This window comes from Catharus ustulatus, chromosome 15 (genome assembly GCF_009819885.2).
Source record: "Catharus ustulatus isolate bCatUst1 chromosome 15, bCatUst1.pri.v2, whole genome shotgun sequence".
NCBI lineage: Eukaryota > Metazoa > Chordata > Aves > Passeriformes > Turdidae > Catharus > Catharus ustulatus.
In genome coordinates, this window is record NC_046235.1 from 3,692,857 (window position 1) to 3,712,761 (window position 19,905).

The window sequence follows — 19,905 nt, forward strand, 5'->3', positions numbered from 1 at the left end:
GATTAAAACACGAAGGAGATGAATTTCTCGTTCGTACTTGGTTGTTTATTAAATCTTACCTAAAGTACAGAGAGTTCTGCAACACTTCCAGCTACCAGCTAAAAGTGAGCAAAATGGAGCTGAATCCAGTGAGTTACAAGGTTTTGTAAAGCTAAACATTCCAATAGAGAACTAACACCTGTATTATTTATACTTTTGACCCAGTAACCAAACCCCTGTGACCCTCAGAGCAGCACTAACTGTCCAACCAAAAACCACCTGAAACTTGGAAGAAGACAGAGACAACGTCCAAAACTCTCAATCTTGTCCCATACCTATGACTATATTCTAAAATCCCCAAATTCAAAACCCTTCACCAAGTGAAATCACATGCTTCTATTCTAACTATACACCCTTGATTCCAACTCCATCACTCAAATTTGGAAGCCTTCTCCAAGGTCTCAGGTCAAAAGCAGTGTTCTCCTGGGGGTCAGTGTCAGAAAGCACAGAAGGTTTGATCCTTGACTGCCAAAACTGCTGATCAGTGTGGCAGTAGTTTGGTGCACTGCACATGACCAGTTTACAATGCTCAGGAACTGAACAGAGAAGACAAGGACAGCAAGTAAGAGCCACAACACAGCAAGAAGTTTATAGGAGATCCTGAGTCTCTGGAAAATGGACAGACTGGCAGAAAGTTAGGAGCAAAGTTAAATATATGCCTTTATATATAAATAATGACATTTTTGGGGCTTGTCATTTTTGATCCATGCTCTCAAACATCAAGGTGTCCTGTATCAGAAGAGATGATATCAAACTCATTACTCCAAAGACAGATAGGAGAAACCCATTTCTTGTCATTTTAATCCCTAGCACTTGCACAGCATCTGTAGTGAGGCATAAAAACTGTTTCACATATATTTAGTCTGTATGGAAATACACCTACAGTAAAATTTCTCTTTTCTGGTCTCCACTCTGCTCCATCCCTGTGTTTCTTTCCAGATTCTCTGACTGTGTGCAGGATATGCTGAAGGAATGATTCAGCACCAGCTAAACCTCACATTTCTCAATAGCATTGTGGATCCCAGAAAATCAAAACTCATCTGCATCCCTCTCCCTGCCTTACAGCAGAGTTCTACCCATGGCAACACCTCGTGCCTCAAGTTCTCTGCTGTCCACTGCTCTGTATAATTTACACTTTGAATTAGGATTCATAACTTACCCCAGTAACCTGCAACAGACACAGTAACAGCTACAACCAACACAATGTGAACATATTTAAGCAAGCACATCCAACCTTTAACTAATCTGCAACGACACATAGATAGACAGATTCCAAATCAACAGCATGAGAAATTCAGCTGGTGATTCTTTCCCCATAACTACCATTCTTAAAAATAATGGCTTGAAAACACTTTCACTTCAAAAACATCAGTAAGGAGTGCTGTGCTAGCAGGCAAAGTTCAGTCACATCACAATTTGTGACATCTCAGCCACTTTTCACCTCTCAAAGAAGATGGAAGTTCTTTGCACATTGCAGTTTCATATCTGCCAGGATAAACATACTTACTGCTCTCACTCCTTCAAAATAATATCCAGTTCAATTTTAAGCTATTAGATGTCCCTTTGAACTGTCTGACAGTTAGCAAATACAAAAATTCCTTTGGGGTAACTTTCAAAGTTACCAGGAGCAACTGGATAATAAAAACCTATACTTAATGAGCTTTATTTCAAAAGCAAAGTGAGACACTAAACTGAGCAGAGTCATTGATCAAGAGGAATCCTGTCTTCTAGATAAAGTACATTTTTAATTTCTCCTCATATAGAAAATAGAACCCTAGGATTCAAGGTAGGTGGTATGGGTATATTAATCACCAAAATACATCTGACTGCTCATGCCAGTGATACCCATTTGATCAACAATCAGGAAGCACAGATGAGATCATAACTTACAAGTTGCACCAGACACTTGGTAGAGGGGAAGCAAATTATATTGAATTCAAAATTCCTCCATACCAGCCTCCAGAGGTCATTTAAAGCTTCCTACCAGAATGCAAAATACCTATAACTCATTTAAAAACCACACACGTGTATTTTGGTGAAAGAATCAGGTATTTGACATAATTTGTCTTCCATATAGAGCCATTCCATACTCTTTAAACATGGAGAAACAGGGCTCCTTGCATAGACCAAATTTTCTTATTGTACTGCTGAGGCAGAAGGTACAATTTGTTTTCCTCCAGTTTTTAGAGCTAATTACTCTGCAAGCTTCAGAAATCCCAGTTGTACGTGGCAATATAAATTAGGGTTGGATCCATATTTGATACATACAGAATCTCTTAAAGGATTTAACATATGCAGCTGATCAATTATTTACAGGGCATTTTCACATGTGAACAATGTTGTAGTGTCAAACTACATGGAAATTCAAAGGTTGTTTAACTATTCTTAGCTATATTATTTCCTTCAAAGAAAAGTCACACTTGCCATTGACACTAATATGGGAAAAATCAATAGATTTTAGTAAAAAAAATTATTTTCTGTGTTAATTAGTTTGGTTAATATTAATGCTTTATGTCTATATTTTTTGACTGGCTGCTAGATAAACTCAGCTTGTTGATTATACAGGAGAATTACTTAACTTTGTAATGCACTTCTAGGACCTTATTCATAAAGAGAAGGAAAGAAAAAAGAATCATCCCATATGAGCATGAACTTCCAAGATATTCTGAAAAACACAATCAAAGCAACTGAAAAAGACTAGTATTTGTAGCCTGATCTCAGCCTGAGCCTGTGGGTAGACTAAAGTAAACATAAACCTGTAGTTGTGTCTTTGTATCTTTGAAAACCCAGCTAGAACTATTTCGCTAGAACAGTGCATAAAACATGAAAACCTTGTACTATCTTGGGACAAAGAAAAGTTTATTGAATCAGTACATAAATTTCTGATTATAATACTAAGGTATCATTGCATCAGTTATGTAAGGAAAGTGAGTCAAGAGCTTGTTTAAACGTCAGCAATTCACTGGCCTGGGAAAAGGAAAAAAATTAAGAAAATTGCAGAAGACTGTAACTGAAAAAAATAGCTAAAGTAAAACTTTATGTTGCAGCTGATGATTTATACTCATGGTTGGGTGCACCCTCAGCAAGGCTGCAGATGGCACTGAGCTGGGCAGGAGTGACACCTGGAAGGTGTCAGAAGGGAGGCCCTGCAGACAGAAGGGAGGCTCTGCAGACAGAAGGGAGGCTCTGCAGAGGGGCCTGGCCAGGCTGGCTGGGTGACCAAGGCCAGCAGGCTGAGCTCTGAGAAGGTCAAGTGCCAGGTCCTGTGCTCCAGGCAGGAGGGACCCGGGGATGCTGGCTGAACATAAGCCCAGGTGGGCAAGAGGCCAAGGGCACTGAGTGCCAGGGCATGGCTGATAAAATTCCATCATCCCATGGGGAGATGCTCCACCCAGGGGGAGGAGCCAAACATTTCCTACCAAGATAAAAACTGGGATTTGGAACATCAGAGCAGCCTTTTCCACTGGATTCCAGAGGAAAACCAGACCCTTCTGGACCTCCAGAGGAAAACTGCACCTTCTACAGGAGCACTGCTCCAACTGAGCCACATCTGTCACTGCAGGAGGATGCAGCCACCATGGGATGGGACAGCTGCCACCACCCTGCCTGACTGATGGATGTCAGCTTGGATTCTGACTCTGGCAGGGTTTGGGATTTGTTCTTTGCAGAACTGTATTTCTATTTTATTTTTCCTAGTAAAAAGCAGTTATTCCTAATTCCCACATCTTCACCTGAGAGCCCCTTGATTTCATAATTATAATAATTTGGAGGGAGAGGTTTACATTCTCCATTTCAAAGAGAGGCTTCTGCCTTTCTCAGCAGACATCTGTCCTCCAAACCAGCACACCAGGGCACTGATGGAGTCACCACCCCTGGGGAGGTTTAAAAGATGTGTGGATGTGGGGACATGGTTTAGTGGCAGACTTGGCAGGGTTGGGTTTGCAGTTGGACTCATTCTTAAGGGTCTTTTCCAACCTAGACAAATCTCTAAGTCTGTGATGAAGCAATTCACATTCTCACACCTCCTTCCATACCCCAAGAAAGCTCCAGACAGACAAGGGAGACACATGGAGGGGGCAGAAGCCTATTTAAATACTAGCTGCTTTCTTTTCTGCTTGATAAATAATGTAAGAACATTGCCAACAACATCTATTCTTTAATGTTCAAAAGCATGAAAAAGCCCAACTGTTCTGACTGTTTTTATTCTAGCTGCCCCAAACTTTATCTGAACACATAAAACATCAACATACAGTTTGAGCGTCTTGCATTTTCTTCATCAAGGTCTGTCAAAAGATTTAGTATTATGCATATTCATCAATCCCAAATTCCTACACACTTCTTGGAGAGGTTCTCTGGCAGCACCTTCCTGAGTAAGGACAGGTAGATTCATTGTCATCCAAGATGAAGGACTGATATGTTTTCTGTTCTATGTTTGGTTGGGTTTTTTAACCCTTTTATTCACCTTATTCCCTTTGGAAGACACCTAATGATTTCTTATGTACCAAGTAAATTAAATTCAAACTCTTAAGTCATTAATGCAATCATGTCATTAAAAAAGACATTTGGGTCTCCTTCAGCAAATATCACAGACGGGTTTCATTCTTGACTGCCTCATATGTGCAGCCAAAATGGTAATAAAGATTTAACACCACTTTTGTCTCCCTTAGGAAACACTACTCTTGATTCCCTGGCAGGCCTGTAGTCATATCCATCTGTTAGGATGGCTTCATGCCCACTTAAAAACTGGCATGCCAATTTAATAAGGACATAGGTGTCATCTGAATACAGATTTAGAACAAAGCCTTAAAAATAAAGCCAATGAACAACATTCCTTCAATGAGGTGAGACTTCTGATGGCAGCCAGTGCTCAATTAAAGCATTGTGCTTCTTCACAAAGGACATCTGTTCACAACTGCAGTAATCTTCCTGTTAAAAGTCTTCCCTCTTTGTTATTTGCAATTTAACTCTTTGCTTTACCAGGAAGCCCCAAAGTAATTATTTTTAAATAGTATATTTTCCATTCATAGTTAAATCTAAATTAAAATTTCACAGCTTAAGTAAGAGCCACAGATAGGAAGGTACCATGGGTCACCTACAGATTCTGATAGTACTGCAAGATGCAGATCCTCTTTGTCTCCTGGACTCTGCTGCTCAGGTGAGGCAGGACACAGAGCAGGCACAGACTGACCCCAGGAGCAGCTGCACAAGTCTCCACCTCCCAGGGCTGTGTTCATGAGCAATGCCAGTCATTGCAGGGCAGCCAGAACTCCCAACACAGCCCTGCTCTAGCCAAGGCAGCATTTCCAGCTCTTGGTGCCTTTTCCAGCTTGCAGTCCTTGCAGTCTGCAACACAGCCTTGTCAGCACATCCTCTCTGGCAGATTTAGGTCTTTAAGGTCCCTTCCAACCCAGGCCACCCCATGATCCTGTGAATTTTGACAAATTCCAATTCTCACGTTTCCTCATTTCACGTCACTGACCCCCAATATGTGCCATTAAACTGCTTTATTATGTTTTTGATCTCTCTTTTCTATTTGAAGTAATTGTAACCACATTTTACACATACACTTAGAAGTTCATTGCTAAAACTGGTTCACCTAACTTGATTTCCCTCCACATTACAGGATTTTTTTAAAAAATGTAACTACAAAAATGCCATAATGGGTAAAGTCTAACAAATAGTTATTAGTTGCAATATCAAACATGTCTCCTACTTGTCCATAAACACAAGTAATGGCTTTAATCTCCATATATTCACCACAAATGTATGCAGGTAACTACCAACAGATATGTTTATGCCATGTTCATCTATACCAAAACATTGCAGCAATAGAATTGGCAAAAGATGAGTATTTGAAATATATGACTTGAAGTGATGTTTTAGAGGTTTTAGAAAAAAACCCCAATAAATAAAAAAGCTAAGTACAAAATTCAAGACTGAATCCACAGGATAGACTGGGTTTCTATACAGAACTTTTTTAAAGGATTATATGAACAGTGACTAATTTCAATTTTTTTCCAGTACCTAAAAACAGCAGAGTCACATGCATTGTTAATCTCCAAGTTCAAATACTTAAAAAACATTGAGAAGTTGCAATGAACACAGGGAAAGGGGGGAAAAAAAATCCCACCCCAAATATTTAGGCTTAGGAACTGTGTCAGTTGGAACCAGATTGTATAATCATAATAGTAAAAATCAATATCTGCAACTCAGTCCTATAATAATTAAAGTGAAAGATGCTTAATCAGAAATGACTCCTCCTTCTACTGTTTTTTTTAAAACCTTTTTCTTAATAGTCCTGAATACAATATATCAACACAAACTAGCAACAACATTGAATTTGTGAAATGAAATGAAGTATTTCACAGGTAAGTATACACGAGTGTTGGGAAATCAGTGTGATCATGGTTGTGTGCAAGTACTTGTCTTGTTTAAACAGGAATAGAATAGAAAGAGTTCTCAGTGAGGGAAAAAAACATTGCTACAGTCTCAGCATTTCTTCTGGCATCTGGCAAATTAACCCCTGGTGCTAACATATGTCTCTTGCTGCTGTTCTTCCAAAATCAGCAAGTGGTTTGCATATGCTGAACATGCAGCAGCCGTGTCTGGAGCCACAGTGAGCATTTCCAGCCAGGACACAAATCCATCCCCACCCTGGCAGTGCCCATCTGTGTGCCCTCCTCACAGCTCCTGCTCTTTGGGGTGATCTCTGAGCTCTGCTGCAGCTCAGCAGTGTTCAAAGCACCTCTACCAAACACACTCATTTCATCATGTGTTGAGGCACTTTATATTCATTTCACACCAATAAAACCCAGTTCTCTCAAGACGACTCGTTTACAAGTTTCAGCATAAGTATTCCAGGCCCAGCTTAGAATAAATACCTAGCTCCAAATACTATAAACTCAGCAACCTAACTACAATAAAATCTCTATGTAATTTATGAACTTCTATAACTTAATTTGTTATTTTTTCAGAAACAGAAAGATGGCGGGGGAATTTTGGCAATAAGTTTCCTAAAAACAAACAAATGAAACAGTAACTCCTGAAAAATAGTTTTACATAGAACTTCAGCAATTCTAACAAAACTTTTTCACAACAGGGAGAGAATAATCCATTACATCCTACTAAACAGAGTGACAGATATGACAGGAGACAGTTTCTTACATCATAAAAGAGACTCTAAAATCCCATTAGAAGTGTTTATATGAGACAAGGCAACCATTTCTTTCACTTTGAACTTTTAAAATTAAAAAAAAAAATCAAGTAATCTAAAAGTAAAGTGTCAAAATTATTCAGATTTCTTCTCCTCTGCCCAAAAAGGACTTAATATTTTCTGAAGACAAAACTGCATAGAAGTCAGCTCACACCCCCTGTTAGAACATTGCTAAATGCTGTGCTGAAAGTGCACAAGCAGTGCAACGCATCCATCATCCTCCACTCAGATCCCTGCTCCCCCATAACCTCCCCAAGCTGTGGCACAGTTACAGAGTGGGAACAAGAAATCAATGCCTCTACAAAAAACTGGCAATGTAATTTAAAGGCTTCTGAAAGTGCTGTGGTGCTGCAAGGTGCTTGAAGATCAATTACAGCAGAGGTGCACGGGACCATTTCCTATCTGATGAAAGCACTCCACGAGTCTACAGTGGAAATTTTGAATGTCTGGGAATACCTAGCAATAAATTCAGTTTACCCTCAAGGTTTCCAACTTCAGGTTCACATGTAACTTATTAAATAAAGGCAAATTTCACTGGCTTTTAAATTTTTTTTTCTAAAACACTTTCCCATTTTTTCACAAGTCTGCTTCTTTAGAAAATGCTGTGAATATCAATGGGTCAAAGAATAGAAATGCCAGTATATGCAATCCAATTGATTTATACAGATAATACCTCTGGGAATGGATGTAAATTAATTGAACAACTGCAATGAACTACCTGGAAAGAGACTAAAGTCTGCAGGAAAAATGGATAATCTGAACCATACGCAAATTAATAGACTTCACTGTAATTAGCAGTGTAGTTAAATACATTCCATATTCATGGCAGAGAAAGTACTACCTGTTCTAGATAAATGTGAACTTTGGTTAATGATACTGTTGGCAATCTTACCTTAATTATCATGCTGCATCCTATTCTGAGATAGCCTACATGTGCTCTCATTCTTGTAAATGACCTTCCAGCTCATTGAGTGCAGCAATGAATCAGGCAGTGTCTACACCCTACAAACACTTGCTTCTCTACCCAATTAATTTTAAAATCAATTGTATTTAATGTAGAGCAAAAAAAGCACCTTTAGAATTTTCTATTTTAAGCCATGGTAATGTAAATGAAAAAAGATTTGTTTGCTATTTACTGTGCACATTATTGCAACAGCACAGAACAGAAGAACAGAAATGTTTTCATACCACTATAATATTATATATTATATATGCAATAGAAATGTAATAATATTACATTATATATTATATATTAATATATATACTTGATTGTGTATTAGTCTTTTCACATTCTTCAGTGCCTGCACTCACACATGATGTAGACTTCTCCCCCTATGGTAATTAAAAATTAAAGTTGAAAACAAAACATAAATGCAAATAATAAAAAATATAATTTATATTTTTAAAATCCTGTATTTATTAAAAGGATTATTTTCTGCCATTAGTAATGTAGGGGCAGTTGGGTAAAAGAAAGGCATAAAGATCATTACCAGAGAAACTCCAATATTAAAAACTCTGAAAGATAGTTGGGTAACACCTCTGAGGCAATTGGAGCATTGTTAGCTGGCCATTCTGTGTTAGAGGAATGACAGCTTCATGGAATGGTCTCAGGAAATGGAAAATAGATTTGCAAGAGTCTATTTGGCCCTGACCATGTTGCACCAAGGATGTTGTAAAGGTATGCCTGCCACTCCAGTAAGAAAAAATAAAATAAATAGCAAAGCTTTCAGTTTCAGGCATTTAAAATTCTAAAATAATGGCAATTCTAAACCTACATTACCAGCAAGGAGCTGTTTTACTCTGTCACTTCATCAAACTACTGACACATACAACATTTAAATGAATATCTTCTACTTAGCAAATTATTCTCTTGTTAGTACTATCATAACATAAATCATATGTCATGATAAAGCTAAAACAAACAGGGTATATTTTAGTTTTGTTTTAAAATGACAGTAACTTGATTTTTCTATTTTGGGCCAGTGCTTCTTCAGAGGACTTCTCTTGTTTAAAACTAATACATGAAAAAAAAAAAAATCAATCCATTTTTCCAGACTCCTCTAAAAAGAACACAGCTAAGTATTATTATATAATTATATACCAAGTATTACTATATTAAGCATCACAGTAAAAACATTTTAAGGTAGATATTGCACATGTAATCCCCACAAGCCCATAAACAAGTAGTTAATTTTTACATATTATGTAGTGGACACACTTTAACTGCCAATTACTAGTGCAAGTTTGGATCACAATACCCAGATATACAGGATATAGTTGGAACAGCAGCAAATCAATCCAGTGTGATATGCTGCCTTCATGAGAGCATGCCATGGTTCCCTTCATGGTTCTGCTGTCAAGTGTCTGATGTTAGCAAAAAACAGAGGAGAGCTTCTGGGCAATATATTTTTTTTCATCTACAAATTAAAGACTAAATTAATCCACTACCTGTCGGGGAAAAATTAAAATGTATTAATTATCTGGTCAGCACTATGCAAAACCCACCATTTATTGGTTTTATAAAAGGTCCCCTGAATTAGAAATCCTCCCAGCAAAATTTCTTATTCATTATTACTTTTAAAATACAGAAACAGAAATTGTGTCCTCTTTTTAGAATTCACAATGCATCCTGAGGTAGACACAGCCCATGACAGTCTATCTATTTATTTCAAGACATCAGACAAGCTGCATTTACAAGCAGCCAGCAATCTATTATTATTATTTATCTGCAAGTAGTAAAAGCTTTAGAGAGTATTTTGCATTAACAGACCTCAGCTAAAGAAAAGGCCTGTTAAAGACATGAAACAAGCACCACACTAAGCAGACTACAATGAAAGCTTCTTGGGAATCCAAAACCCACTCTTTTCTCTTCTGGAACACAGAGGGATGGAAGAAAGGAGCTGTAGGATGTGCACTAGTGAATAGAACTGTGAAGCACATTTTTTTTGTATGCTCAACTGTTTTCCTTCTGAATCTTTATTAGGGTTTATTCTTTATTATACAAGCCTGGGATCTGCTGTCCTGACCACCACTCCTGATCTGTGAAAAAATAAAAATTGTACTTCAGTGAGAAAAGCTTTAAAGAAAAACTATTGAACCAAAAAAAAGTTTATAGCTTACTTAATTTCTCAGTGTTAAACACAGGGTAGCTGACTGAACTTTAGTAAGATCAAGGGTTCAGGAGAGTGCCTTATTTATACCCAAGAGTCTTTCCCTCTTGTCAGAGGATATTTTTCCTTCTGGTCTATAATCTGCTCTCTACAAGCACCACAGATAAAACTAACTCTGGCCCTTCTGATTTTAGAAGCAGCAGCAGTAAAGGCAGCTCATACTGCACTGATGTATCAGACTCTGCTTGTAAAACAGAAATACAGTCATCTTCCAGAGCAAACTGTCAATGTAGGACTAGAACTGTTTGTAAAATTAATTTGGATCTGCTCTTAATAGTTTGGAGACACTTCAGCTGCAGCTACTTGTATTTCACCAATTCAAAGCAAATGTGTATTTACACATAGTTAAAAAATGACAGCTGTTGACCATTAAACTATTAACATAAAGATATGTGAAAATATGACTAAATTTAATCTAAACAATAAAACCACCTACATTTTTTTCTTGACTTTTTTTTTTCCCCAGGAAATGTGCTATGGTCTTAAAACACAACAGATGCAACTATTTATTGTTAAAGCTTACAATATGCAATTCAATCTCAATGGAGTACAAAAAAAATAAAAAAAGAATACAAAATAAAAAGAAAGTGTAATTTTTATCTGTCCTGGCTAGTTAGAACTGCATCACTCTCCTGGCACCTCAGAATGAGGTGAGCAGAGCAATCCTCTCTCAATCTACTCACACACAGCACTATTTGCAGCCCACTGTTGTACTGCCAAGCTCCTGGAATGATTATCTCCAAGTTGTCAGAAGCTGGAACTCAAGTGAGGAGTCTGTGTGCCTTTCAGTTCTGAAGGTTATCTACACAAAAAGGTGGGGAGAGAGAAGCAGCCATCCAGTCCACGAGAGAGGATCAGAACACTTGACACTGAGATGAAGCTAATCATGTAAAACTTGGCTACTCTGACAGGATTCCCTCAGCAAAATTCACTTCTTGTGCTAATACTGAGCACAGTGGTGATAAAGGCATTTCAGTATCATTAACACTCCTGAGAGTTGAGAAAGACACTGAGTTCTGGCAGAGGTTGAGAAGCATGGTAATTCCTGTAAGGGGAAATAAATGCTGCATTGCAGCTGAGCACACCACAGCACAATCAGATTCTTTTTTGTCCTCTTCCCAGGCAGGGGCCTTATATAACATCTGTGTTCACTCATGTTCCTATTCCATTATAGACCTTAAAATGGATTGAAAGGACATACAGCTCACCCACCTCACCACCATAACATAAGAAAACCACACAAAACTGTTCCTCTGAGCTCCACCTGTTCCTGCTGTTCCACAGCAATCACACTCAGCACAGCTCTTGCCATCCTGTGGAAAGGGAAGAATCCCCTCCAGAGCTCAGGCTCCTGGCACTCACACTCTTTCAGTATTTGACTCCATTTCAAACGTGAATTGCACAACACATAAGTCACTGAAAAATTTCACACATTTTTTCGAAGCCTTAGAGGCATTTTGTATTTACCTTGTTTTTTAAAAAGGTTGCTGCGTACGATTTCCTTCATGGACTGCACTTTCTGCTTCTGTAGCTTCACTGGTGGAATGCAAGTGTAAAATTCATATAGCAGCTGGCTGCATGGAAAGGAAAAATGTCATAAATACCATACAGATTAATTCATCAGGTGTTAATAAAGGACAGAGAGAAAGAGCAAAAGATCACATATTTCTAAACAATTACCACTTTTAAAGACTTATATTTATTTATGTGTCACAAATATTGGCCAGAGACCAGTTCCAAATGTATCCAGGGATCCACCACTGTCTTGATTAGTAGGAACTGGTGGAGCTTTGTGGACCTAAACTGATCTACTAGAATTAACTGCTGAGAACTAGGAAATGTTCAGGAATGACTCACCTCAGTAACTTGGCATCAAAAACCATTTCAACATCGTGAAGAACTGACGGTATGTACTTCAAGGCAGCAACCTGCATTGACAGACAGATCCTGTTAATTCTGAGTGCTCATACATGTACATGAACAGCACAGAGCACACCACTGAGACAGACACACACCAAACAAACTGATAAACTCAGTCTTCTTTCCCCACAATGAAATTTTGCAGCACATTTGAATAAATTTCATCACAGAGTTGCATTTGCCAAGGATTTGCAGAGGAACTTAGCTACCATAACTCCAAGTGGATCTGACTCTCTTTGCAGCCAGTGAAAGGGTCCAAGTTTGTAGATTATCTCCTTGCAGACCACTAGAAGTGTCACTGTGATGCAAATAAGTGAAGCAAGCACTGATCAAGGCAGGAGCTGTATCAATTCCATCCCAGAAATGTGCCCTGCAGGAGGCAGAGGTCAGGGTCTGCCACCCACCCCCATGCCACAATTTCCAGAACAGATGAAAAGGGGTGTCATGTCCCTAACCAACCATCTGCAGCCAAGCTGTGGGATGGTTCATCTCCTCCTATCAATTCCTGGGCTGTGTTTTGACAGCATAGTGGCATAATCAAACCTCACCCTGACAAGGCTAAAACACAAGTTACTATTCTTACACGGACAAGAAATCCTCAGCAGGCAACTCCAGGCTCAAAATCACCACTCATACTTAAGGCCAAGATACATAAAAACGAACTTGCAGTGCTCTACTTCACTGGGCAGCTTTGGGGTAAAAATTCCTACCAACATTTTGCTAAAAACTAAATTACAGTGATATGAAGTCTTCTATTACTGATCTATCTGATGGAAGCCTATCTAGGTTCAGTATTTCTCTTACCTATACAATGCAAGCTCCTTGTTAAAAACTTAGTCTCCTTCTTGAGACTAGAGGGCTTAGAATTAAGACAATCAGAGCTCAGTTTTCTTTGGCTCTCTTTTAGACCTTTTAAGCACAATAAAGCTATAATTTTATTTGTATGAGCTTCCAGTGCACTAGCCAATTAAAAAAAAAACAAACAAAAAAACCTAATTATGTCTTGATTGAAAAAGAGAGCTTAGTCTGCAGCACGAGTGAATACATGGCTTCCAAGAGACTCAGTGCTGGCTTATGATTCCCTCAGATAAAGTCATTCTGCTGCAGATCCCATCCCACACACACACAAACCTAGAAAGGTCAGAGGAGCATTTAAAAGCTGTTGCAACTTCAACGAAGAGATTATATCTTCTACTGATCTTGGGAAATCCCTGGGCTATTTAAATCACCCACACAAACACCTGAGTTGGGCTGGAAACTGCCTCCAGCTTTAATTCAAACACGAGCTGCTCTCGCTTTTCAAGCAACAGAGACTGCACAGCAGCACCTGAATTTCATTTTACAGCCATTCACAGGTGCTGTGAAAGATGTTTGATAAAAGATAGAACCACCAGTGGCCACAATATATTTCAAGCAGTACTCCACTGACACCTGGACTGTTGTACTGTCTGACTTTCACATATTCCCTGTCCTACACTCGCACGGGAGGGAAGTGGGAAGGATGGAGCTGCAGCCTCTCTGCAGATCCACAGTTCCAGCTGAAGCACAATAATGAGTATAACCCTGCACTGTTTTAGACTCCCAAGTTTCATTTGCAATAATTGCTTCAAATGATGCACTATGGACACAACTGAGCTCTGCCCTTAATGAAGTCATAAAAACTCCCTAGTCAGCAGTACAAGATGTTCTGCATTCTTCAAACCCTAAGAGATTAGTTTTTTAAGCAGGATACAGATAAACCCACAGCACTGCAGAAAATTATTTCTTACATATACAATGTACAGTTAAATTTATTTTAACCTTTACTCCTGACCAAGCTTATTTTTAGCTGCCCTCTTTTTGCAGTATTACATTATACATATTCATGAAATTCGAGTACCCATCAGATGAAAAGTACATTCGAAGAAATCACTGGTGCTCAGTTTCTTAATCTCATTTTACTTGCCATCGAGACAACTTTAAGAAGTTACTGTGCCATCCCCCTTTGTGCACCACAAGCAAAGCATCACTGTCAGTAGCTTTTCTAGGCTTATTCTCTCATAAGAGATGCATAAAGTCCTTAGAATCTACTGCAGCAGTAGGGTGGGTCAAAATTGCATGGGGAAGAATGAGAGAAAGGCAGCAGCATCATATTCCATTATTTGTCATATTTTTCAGTGCCAGAACAATTTCTTGTTCCTATGTTTCAGTGACCTTGAGAACATGTCATCTAAGGTTTCTGAAAGCAGGCAGAGCACAGGGAGTTGTGCTCTCTCCAATCAGTGCCTGGGAGCGAGCTGGGCAGAGTTGACATTTGCAGCAGACAGGAACATCTGCAGGTCAAACGTGGTGTGTCAGCTGGGGAGCAGAACAGTGGGAAAAGGAGCAGGGGCTTGATTTGTAAATTAAGGTTGAGAGCACAAGCTGGTCAATGACAGGGCACACTCACAGAGTACAAGTCAGGAGTCAACAGTAGGATGATCTAAAAAACATATAAACTGAAATTTTAAAATCATTCATTCAATTTTATTCCCCAGAACTAGAGGGGGATTTAAACAGACACAAAACACATCTACTAAAAATGATGTTTTTTTCCCTGAGTGCTCAGACAAAGGACAGAAGGTACAGATACCTTCCCTATTCCCCTCACCCCTGAGCCTCCCTTCACCAAACTCTTTGCAGTTTCTGGAAACTGATTTCCAGGTTTCCAGATTTCAAGGATTCTGTCCCCCAGAAATACAGACTTAATGAAAAAAAATCTCTCTAAAATCTACAAAAGTCACCAACAGTGGCTACAGAAGAGTAACTAATAAATGCAACAAAGCTCTAATATCATCCCTGCCAAAAGAAATTAAAGAAAGGTTTAAGCCTAGTGCCTAGAAAGTCCTACCACCACAAAGACAGTGTAAGTTCTGAACTAATTGTTTTAAATAATAATTACAAATAATTCCTCTTAAAAAGGAGGAATCCTTCCCCTACAGCTGCACATTGATTTTTGTACTGGTAAAATGAAACCACTCCAAGCTCCACTTCAAGGGCCAGCTTTGCAAAGCACTCTGCAGCTCTTAAACATCAACACAGTAGGGATATTGAAAATAAAATCTTATTTGTACTTTAATTACTCCATGCAATGCTGAAGGAGAGAAGCATTCTGTCTGCATCTTTAAATAAAAAAGATAACTTGACTAACTCCAGAAGATTTTTGGTTTTTATTAAAGGCTTATGTGGATTAATATGTATATTTCAAATTTGCCAACAAATTAACAATTCAATCTTCAGCTGTTCCAAGCTTTTATGAACAGTACTAAAACCAGAACCAGATCTCTGCCCTTCCCAAAGCTCAGGCACTACAGTAAGGCAAAGCCTCAATCCATTTCAGTCAGCTTTAGAACAAGGACTGAAAAGAGATTTTTAACTTTTTGTAAACGTACACAGCATTTAACAGATCAGGAAGTAAGATAGCACTCAGCAGATAAAGTTAAATTGAAACAATAAATTGCTTCTGGCACAGATGAGGCTGTTCCATATAACATTTAATTTTATAAAAAATCCTTTCCTGAGTGAATTAATTTTCAACGCAAGTCTGAGTGTGATTCTATCAGTAAAAACAACTGGAAAATTACTACTGGCTAAAATACTGAGTTGCAAATTTAAAAAATATATAGCAGACACCAAGGAACTTCAGGTTTCAAAATAATTCTTTAAATCATCTACAGGTGAACCCGATAGGCCTGTGGACAACCAAGGATGAAAGAAGAGTTAAAAATTCCCACTCAAAGGCTCTGCAAACTAGTTCAAGTTTCAATATCCTGAGAAACTCAATTACTTTAACTTTCTTCAGGGCTCCTAAAACTTTCTTCTCTGATATCTTCAGACCATAATCTACTTGAACACATGCAATTGATCCTACCAATCTATGTTCCACTTATCAATGATAATTCCAAGTGTGACAGATTGAAGTCAGTTTTAATATTCTGATTATTCCTGTATTTTTCCAACAGACTCCCTGCACTTCCCTCTCTGGGTACACAAACTGTAACATCCACGGAGTCCCCTGTGTCTGTAGAATCACTGAACAACCACCTGTCCCTTACTCTGCAAAGTTAATTTGTACTACTACAACATCCATCATTGTCATCTCAAATTCCCCACGAGAAATCAGTGTTGGATTTAGGCAGAGGCGGATTTATGAATTTCTTTCTACTACTTTCTCCTCCCTCTCAGCAGAAATTATTTTCTGGCCTGCATCCACCTCCCAGAGCAGGAGTCTCAAGGATCAGCACTGAAGTCTCCTCCAAGCAGGCACAGAAATGCTGTTCCTTGAGAAAGCTGTGGCTGCCCATGGAGTTCATGATGAAGTGGGAGGGAGTGTTAATTTTATATTTTTTTGCCCACATTTAACTTATTTCCAGCAACCTGCACTAACTACAGCTGGACACTGCTCATTCCATGCCTCTCCTATCAGAATTTTATAGCATTATTACAGTAGTTTTTATTTATGTATGTAAAGCAATCTCTTTGTAGGCTTCTCTCAGAGACACAGCTGTATGAGTCATTAGTATTTGGAACAAGAGCAAAGTTAAGATATAAACCAGCATTTCACATCTGCTGTAAAAGGTTCCTGATAAAAAGAAAACTCTCAGTCCTTTATGCAGATTTTGAGACCCAAAAGCCCACCAGTGCTTCAGGGTTAGGAATAAATAGGACCCATTTTGCACAACTGATGGCACTCATTAGAAATCAAAAATTTTGATTTTCAATCTGGCATTGATCAAAGCATAGCAATTTAATAACTAGTCTGTTTATGAAACACACTAATGTGTAGTATTCAAATGTATAAACTATTCCCAGGAAGGCCTCTGCAGAATTACCAAGTAACAGAGTATCTGATCAATTTTTACATGATTTAGAATATTACTGTAACCATGGTATTATACAATTAACTTGATATTTAATTTCTCAGCTCTTTTGCAGTTGCACATAAAACACTCCATGCAAAGTGTCAGCTGATACAAATCTCAAGATCAGCCACCTGAGGTTTCATTCAACACAGGCTTCCACTTCTAATCTAAGTCATATCAAAAGGAATCGAAACACAAAACCAGAGGAGAACTCAAGCCCAACATATACAATGAGTTTTTAATAAAGAATGTATGAAGCATCAATATGACTGGCAGCTGTCCAATAAATCTTCTACATTTTACAGGAAATCTTGATTGTTTTTCATCTTAATACAGAACCGCAAATTATTTGATATTAATGATTTTAGTAGCTCCTTGTTTTCTAGTTTTCTTTAAAACATTAGATTCTGGTGTTAGAATAACTAGATTGACACGAATGGCAAACTCTGATCCTATTTTCAGTTTAAACAATGTAACTCCCAAAGACTGAGACAATAAAATTTATTTTCCCAACTAAGATGGTGAAATCCCTGCTTAGCATTTTCTGTAAAAACTCAAGAATCAAACTTTCAGGTCCCACTGGAGGCTTCATGTCATTAGATTGTTTGAAACATTCCAACATCTGTGTCTTGGTTCTTTCCTTGACCACATTCACAGAAATTCTGTAAGTGTATCTTGTCCTGACCTTTTCAAACTGGGCTCCAAATTTATCAGACAACCTGCTCTTCCAATAGAGAGGAACTGCAGAAAAGACATATTGGATAAATTTCCCAAGTTTCTTTTCCCCACTTCAAAAAGAACAAAAATAAAAACCCCATGTGCAAAAACTATTTAGAAAAAACAAGTCCAACTGGTTCCCAAGCACACACCAACCTGCAACAAAATGGCAGTTTTATGCTGGCTTTTCATCAGGTTGTTGATGGATTCAAAGAGTCTCCTCATTGATTCTTCAAATTCTGTTTGTTCTTTGCCTTCATATAATCTGTTGAGAGATACATTAGGTTATCCTTTCAGAATAAGAAAGTTTTATCCCCCCAAATGCAACAGATTTAACATTAAATACATATTTCAGGAGCTGATCCAATATTGTGTACATAGATATTTCCCCAATGGGTTATAACTGCTCTTCAGCGTATCGTGTAGGGATTCTTCAGTTTGAACACTGCAACAACAACTTTCAATTGTTTTAAAAGCCTCTAGCGCATGACACCTCCCAGATTGGTGCTTATATAGAAATCATTTTACTTTAAAAGTAACTTATATGCAAAGAAAAAAATGAAAAAGGTTTTATTTCCCACCCCCACCCCACTACATATGAGCTACTCTAGGATATTTTTCACAAATTATGACAATTTCTGTCTTTTGCTGCTGTTGCCACTTTTTCCAAGAGCTATTTTTACGGGCGCCATTAACCAGTCTTCTTTTTGAAAAAAGTCTCTATTTGACACTTGAAAGTTTAAAAGTGCATTTAAATTGAGCTCACTCCATTATTTCTCCATGCCCTGTCTTAAAGTTTGAATCCCTCAGATTCTCTCCCCTGTATTGTTCATACTGGCTCTTAGCACTAAACACTGCCTACACAAACAGTAAAAACACTGGTAACATGTGAAATTAGTTATGTGAAACAGCTGTCAAGAGTTAAAGAAAAACAAGTTAAGAAAAAAGCCAAGATGACAAGAGAATCCTGAAATGTGAGTAGAATATTGTGAGCTAAGTGCTGCCTCTTCTGCTCCATCAGAAGAGAAAAATCTCTTTTTAAAGTTATGTATTGCAGTGTCATTTGGTTTTCAATTTGAAATGTAAGATTGCCTACAATAATAATAATAATAATTGTTCAATGAATTTAGAGTTTCAGACCTCTAGTTAAGTAGGAGTATATATGTGTAGCTAATCACCTGAATATACAGCACATTGCAATAACCTACTGTGACAGACTGTCCAATGAACACTTTTAGCTGCAAGATAACACAAGGGATTAAAATGAGAACCAAAGCTCTCCCTGAAACAAGCCCCTTCTGCTTTCTGACCTTCATACAGACAAGAAATTTTCCATCATCTTCTACACAATGCTTCCTTCCCCAAAACTCTAATATACCCTTCTGCCATGACACCTATGATAAAAATATAAGATAAAGTTGTATTCTGTTCTCTTGAGCATCATCTTCTTCCTTATACAGCTTTACACCTGGTTTACCTGTATCCATCTATAAATAGAAGTTCCTAGAGACAAAAATATTTCTGAGTAGTATCCATAGCAGCAAATTCCTTCTGAATCTACTACTTCACCAAAACATCATAATCCAGCAAGCAAATTAATTTTTTAAAAAAACCCTTTAAATCGATATGGATTTTTTTTTTAATGGGTGGTGGAATATTAGAGAAAAAGTCTATTAGAGCTCCCACTGAACATAAGACAGCTAGAACAGAATACCTTCCTGTTCTGGTGGATGCCAGCCACAAACACAACACTCAACCACTCACTCTCCCTACTGAGTCTGCCACTGTGTCTTAGGTTGCAATACAGGATGTGACCAAAATCTGTATTCTATCACCATCTGTTAAACCAGCTGGGGCAGTCTTCTTTATCTTTCCACAGCCCATCCTCCCTCCAGGAGATCTCTCCTGTCAAAGGCCACTGAGTCCCAGTGCATGGCTGATAAAATTCCATCATCCCATTGGGAGA

General features: G+C 38.2%; 1 protein-coding gene across 2 annotated transcripts in view; it reads right to left on the reverse strand.

The window, feature by feature from the left end:
• Positions 1-19,905, reverse strand: part of DOCK2 (dedicator of cytokinesis 2) — a 186,427-nt gene that overhangs the window by 102,604 nt on the left and 63,918 nt on the right. Inside the window, exons 23-25 of one of the 2 annotated variants that reach the window (XM_033073225.1) lie at positions 18,096-18,204; positions 12,280-12,350; positions 11,890-11,996 (exon numbers count right to left, since the gene is read on the reverse strand). In XM_033073225.1, coding sequence (XP_032929116.1) covers positions 11,890-11,996; positions 12,280-12,350; positions 18,096-18,204 — 287 coding nt within the window. The remainder of the gene's footprint in view (positions 1-11,889; positions 11,997-12,279; positions 12,351-18,095; positions 18,205-19,905) is intronic. The other variant, XM_033073226.1, reaches the window with a different exon arrangement.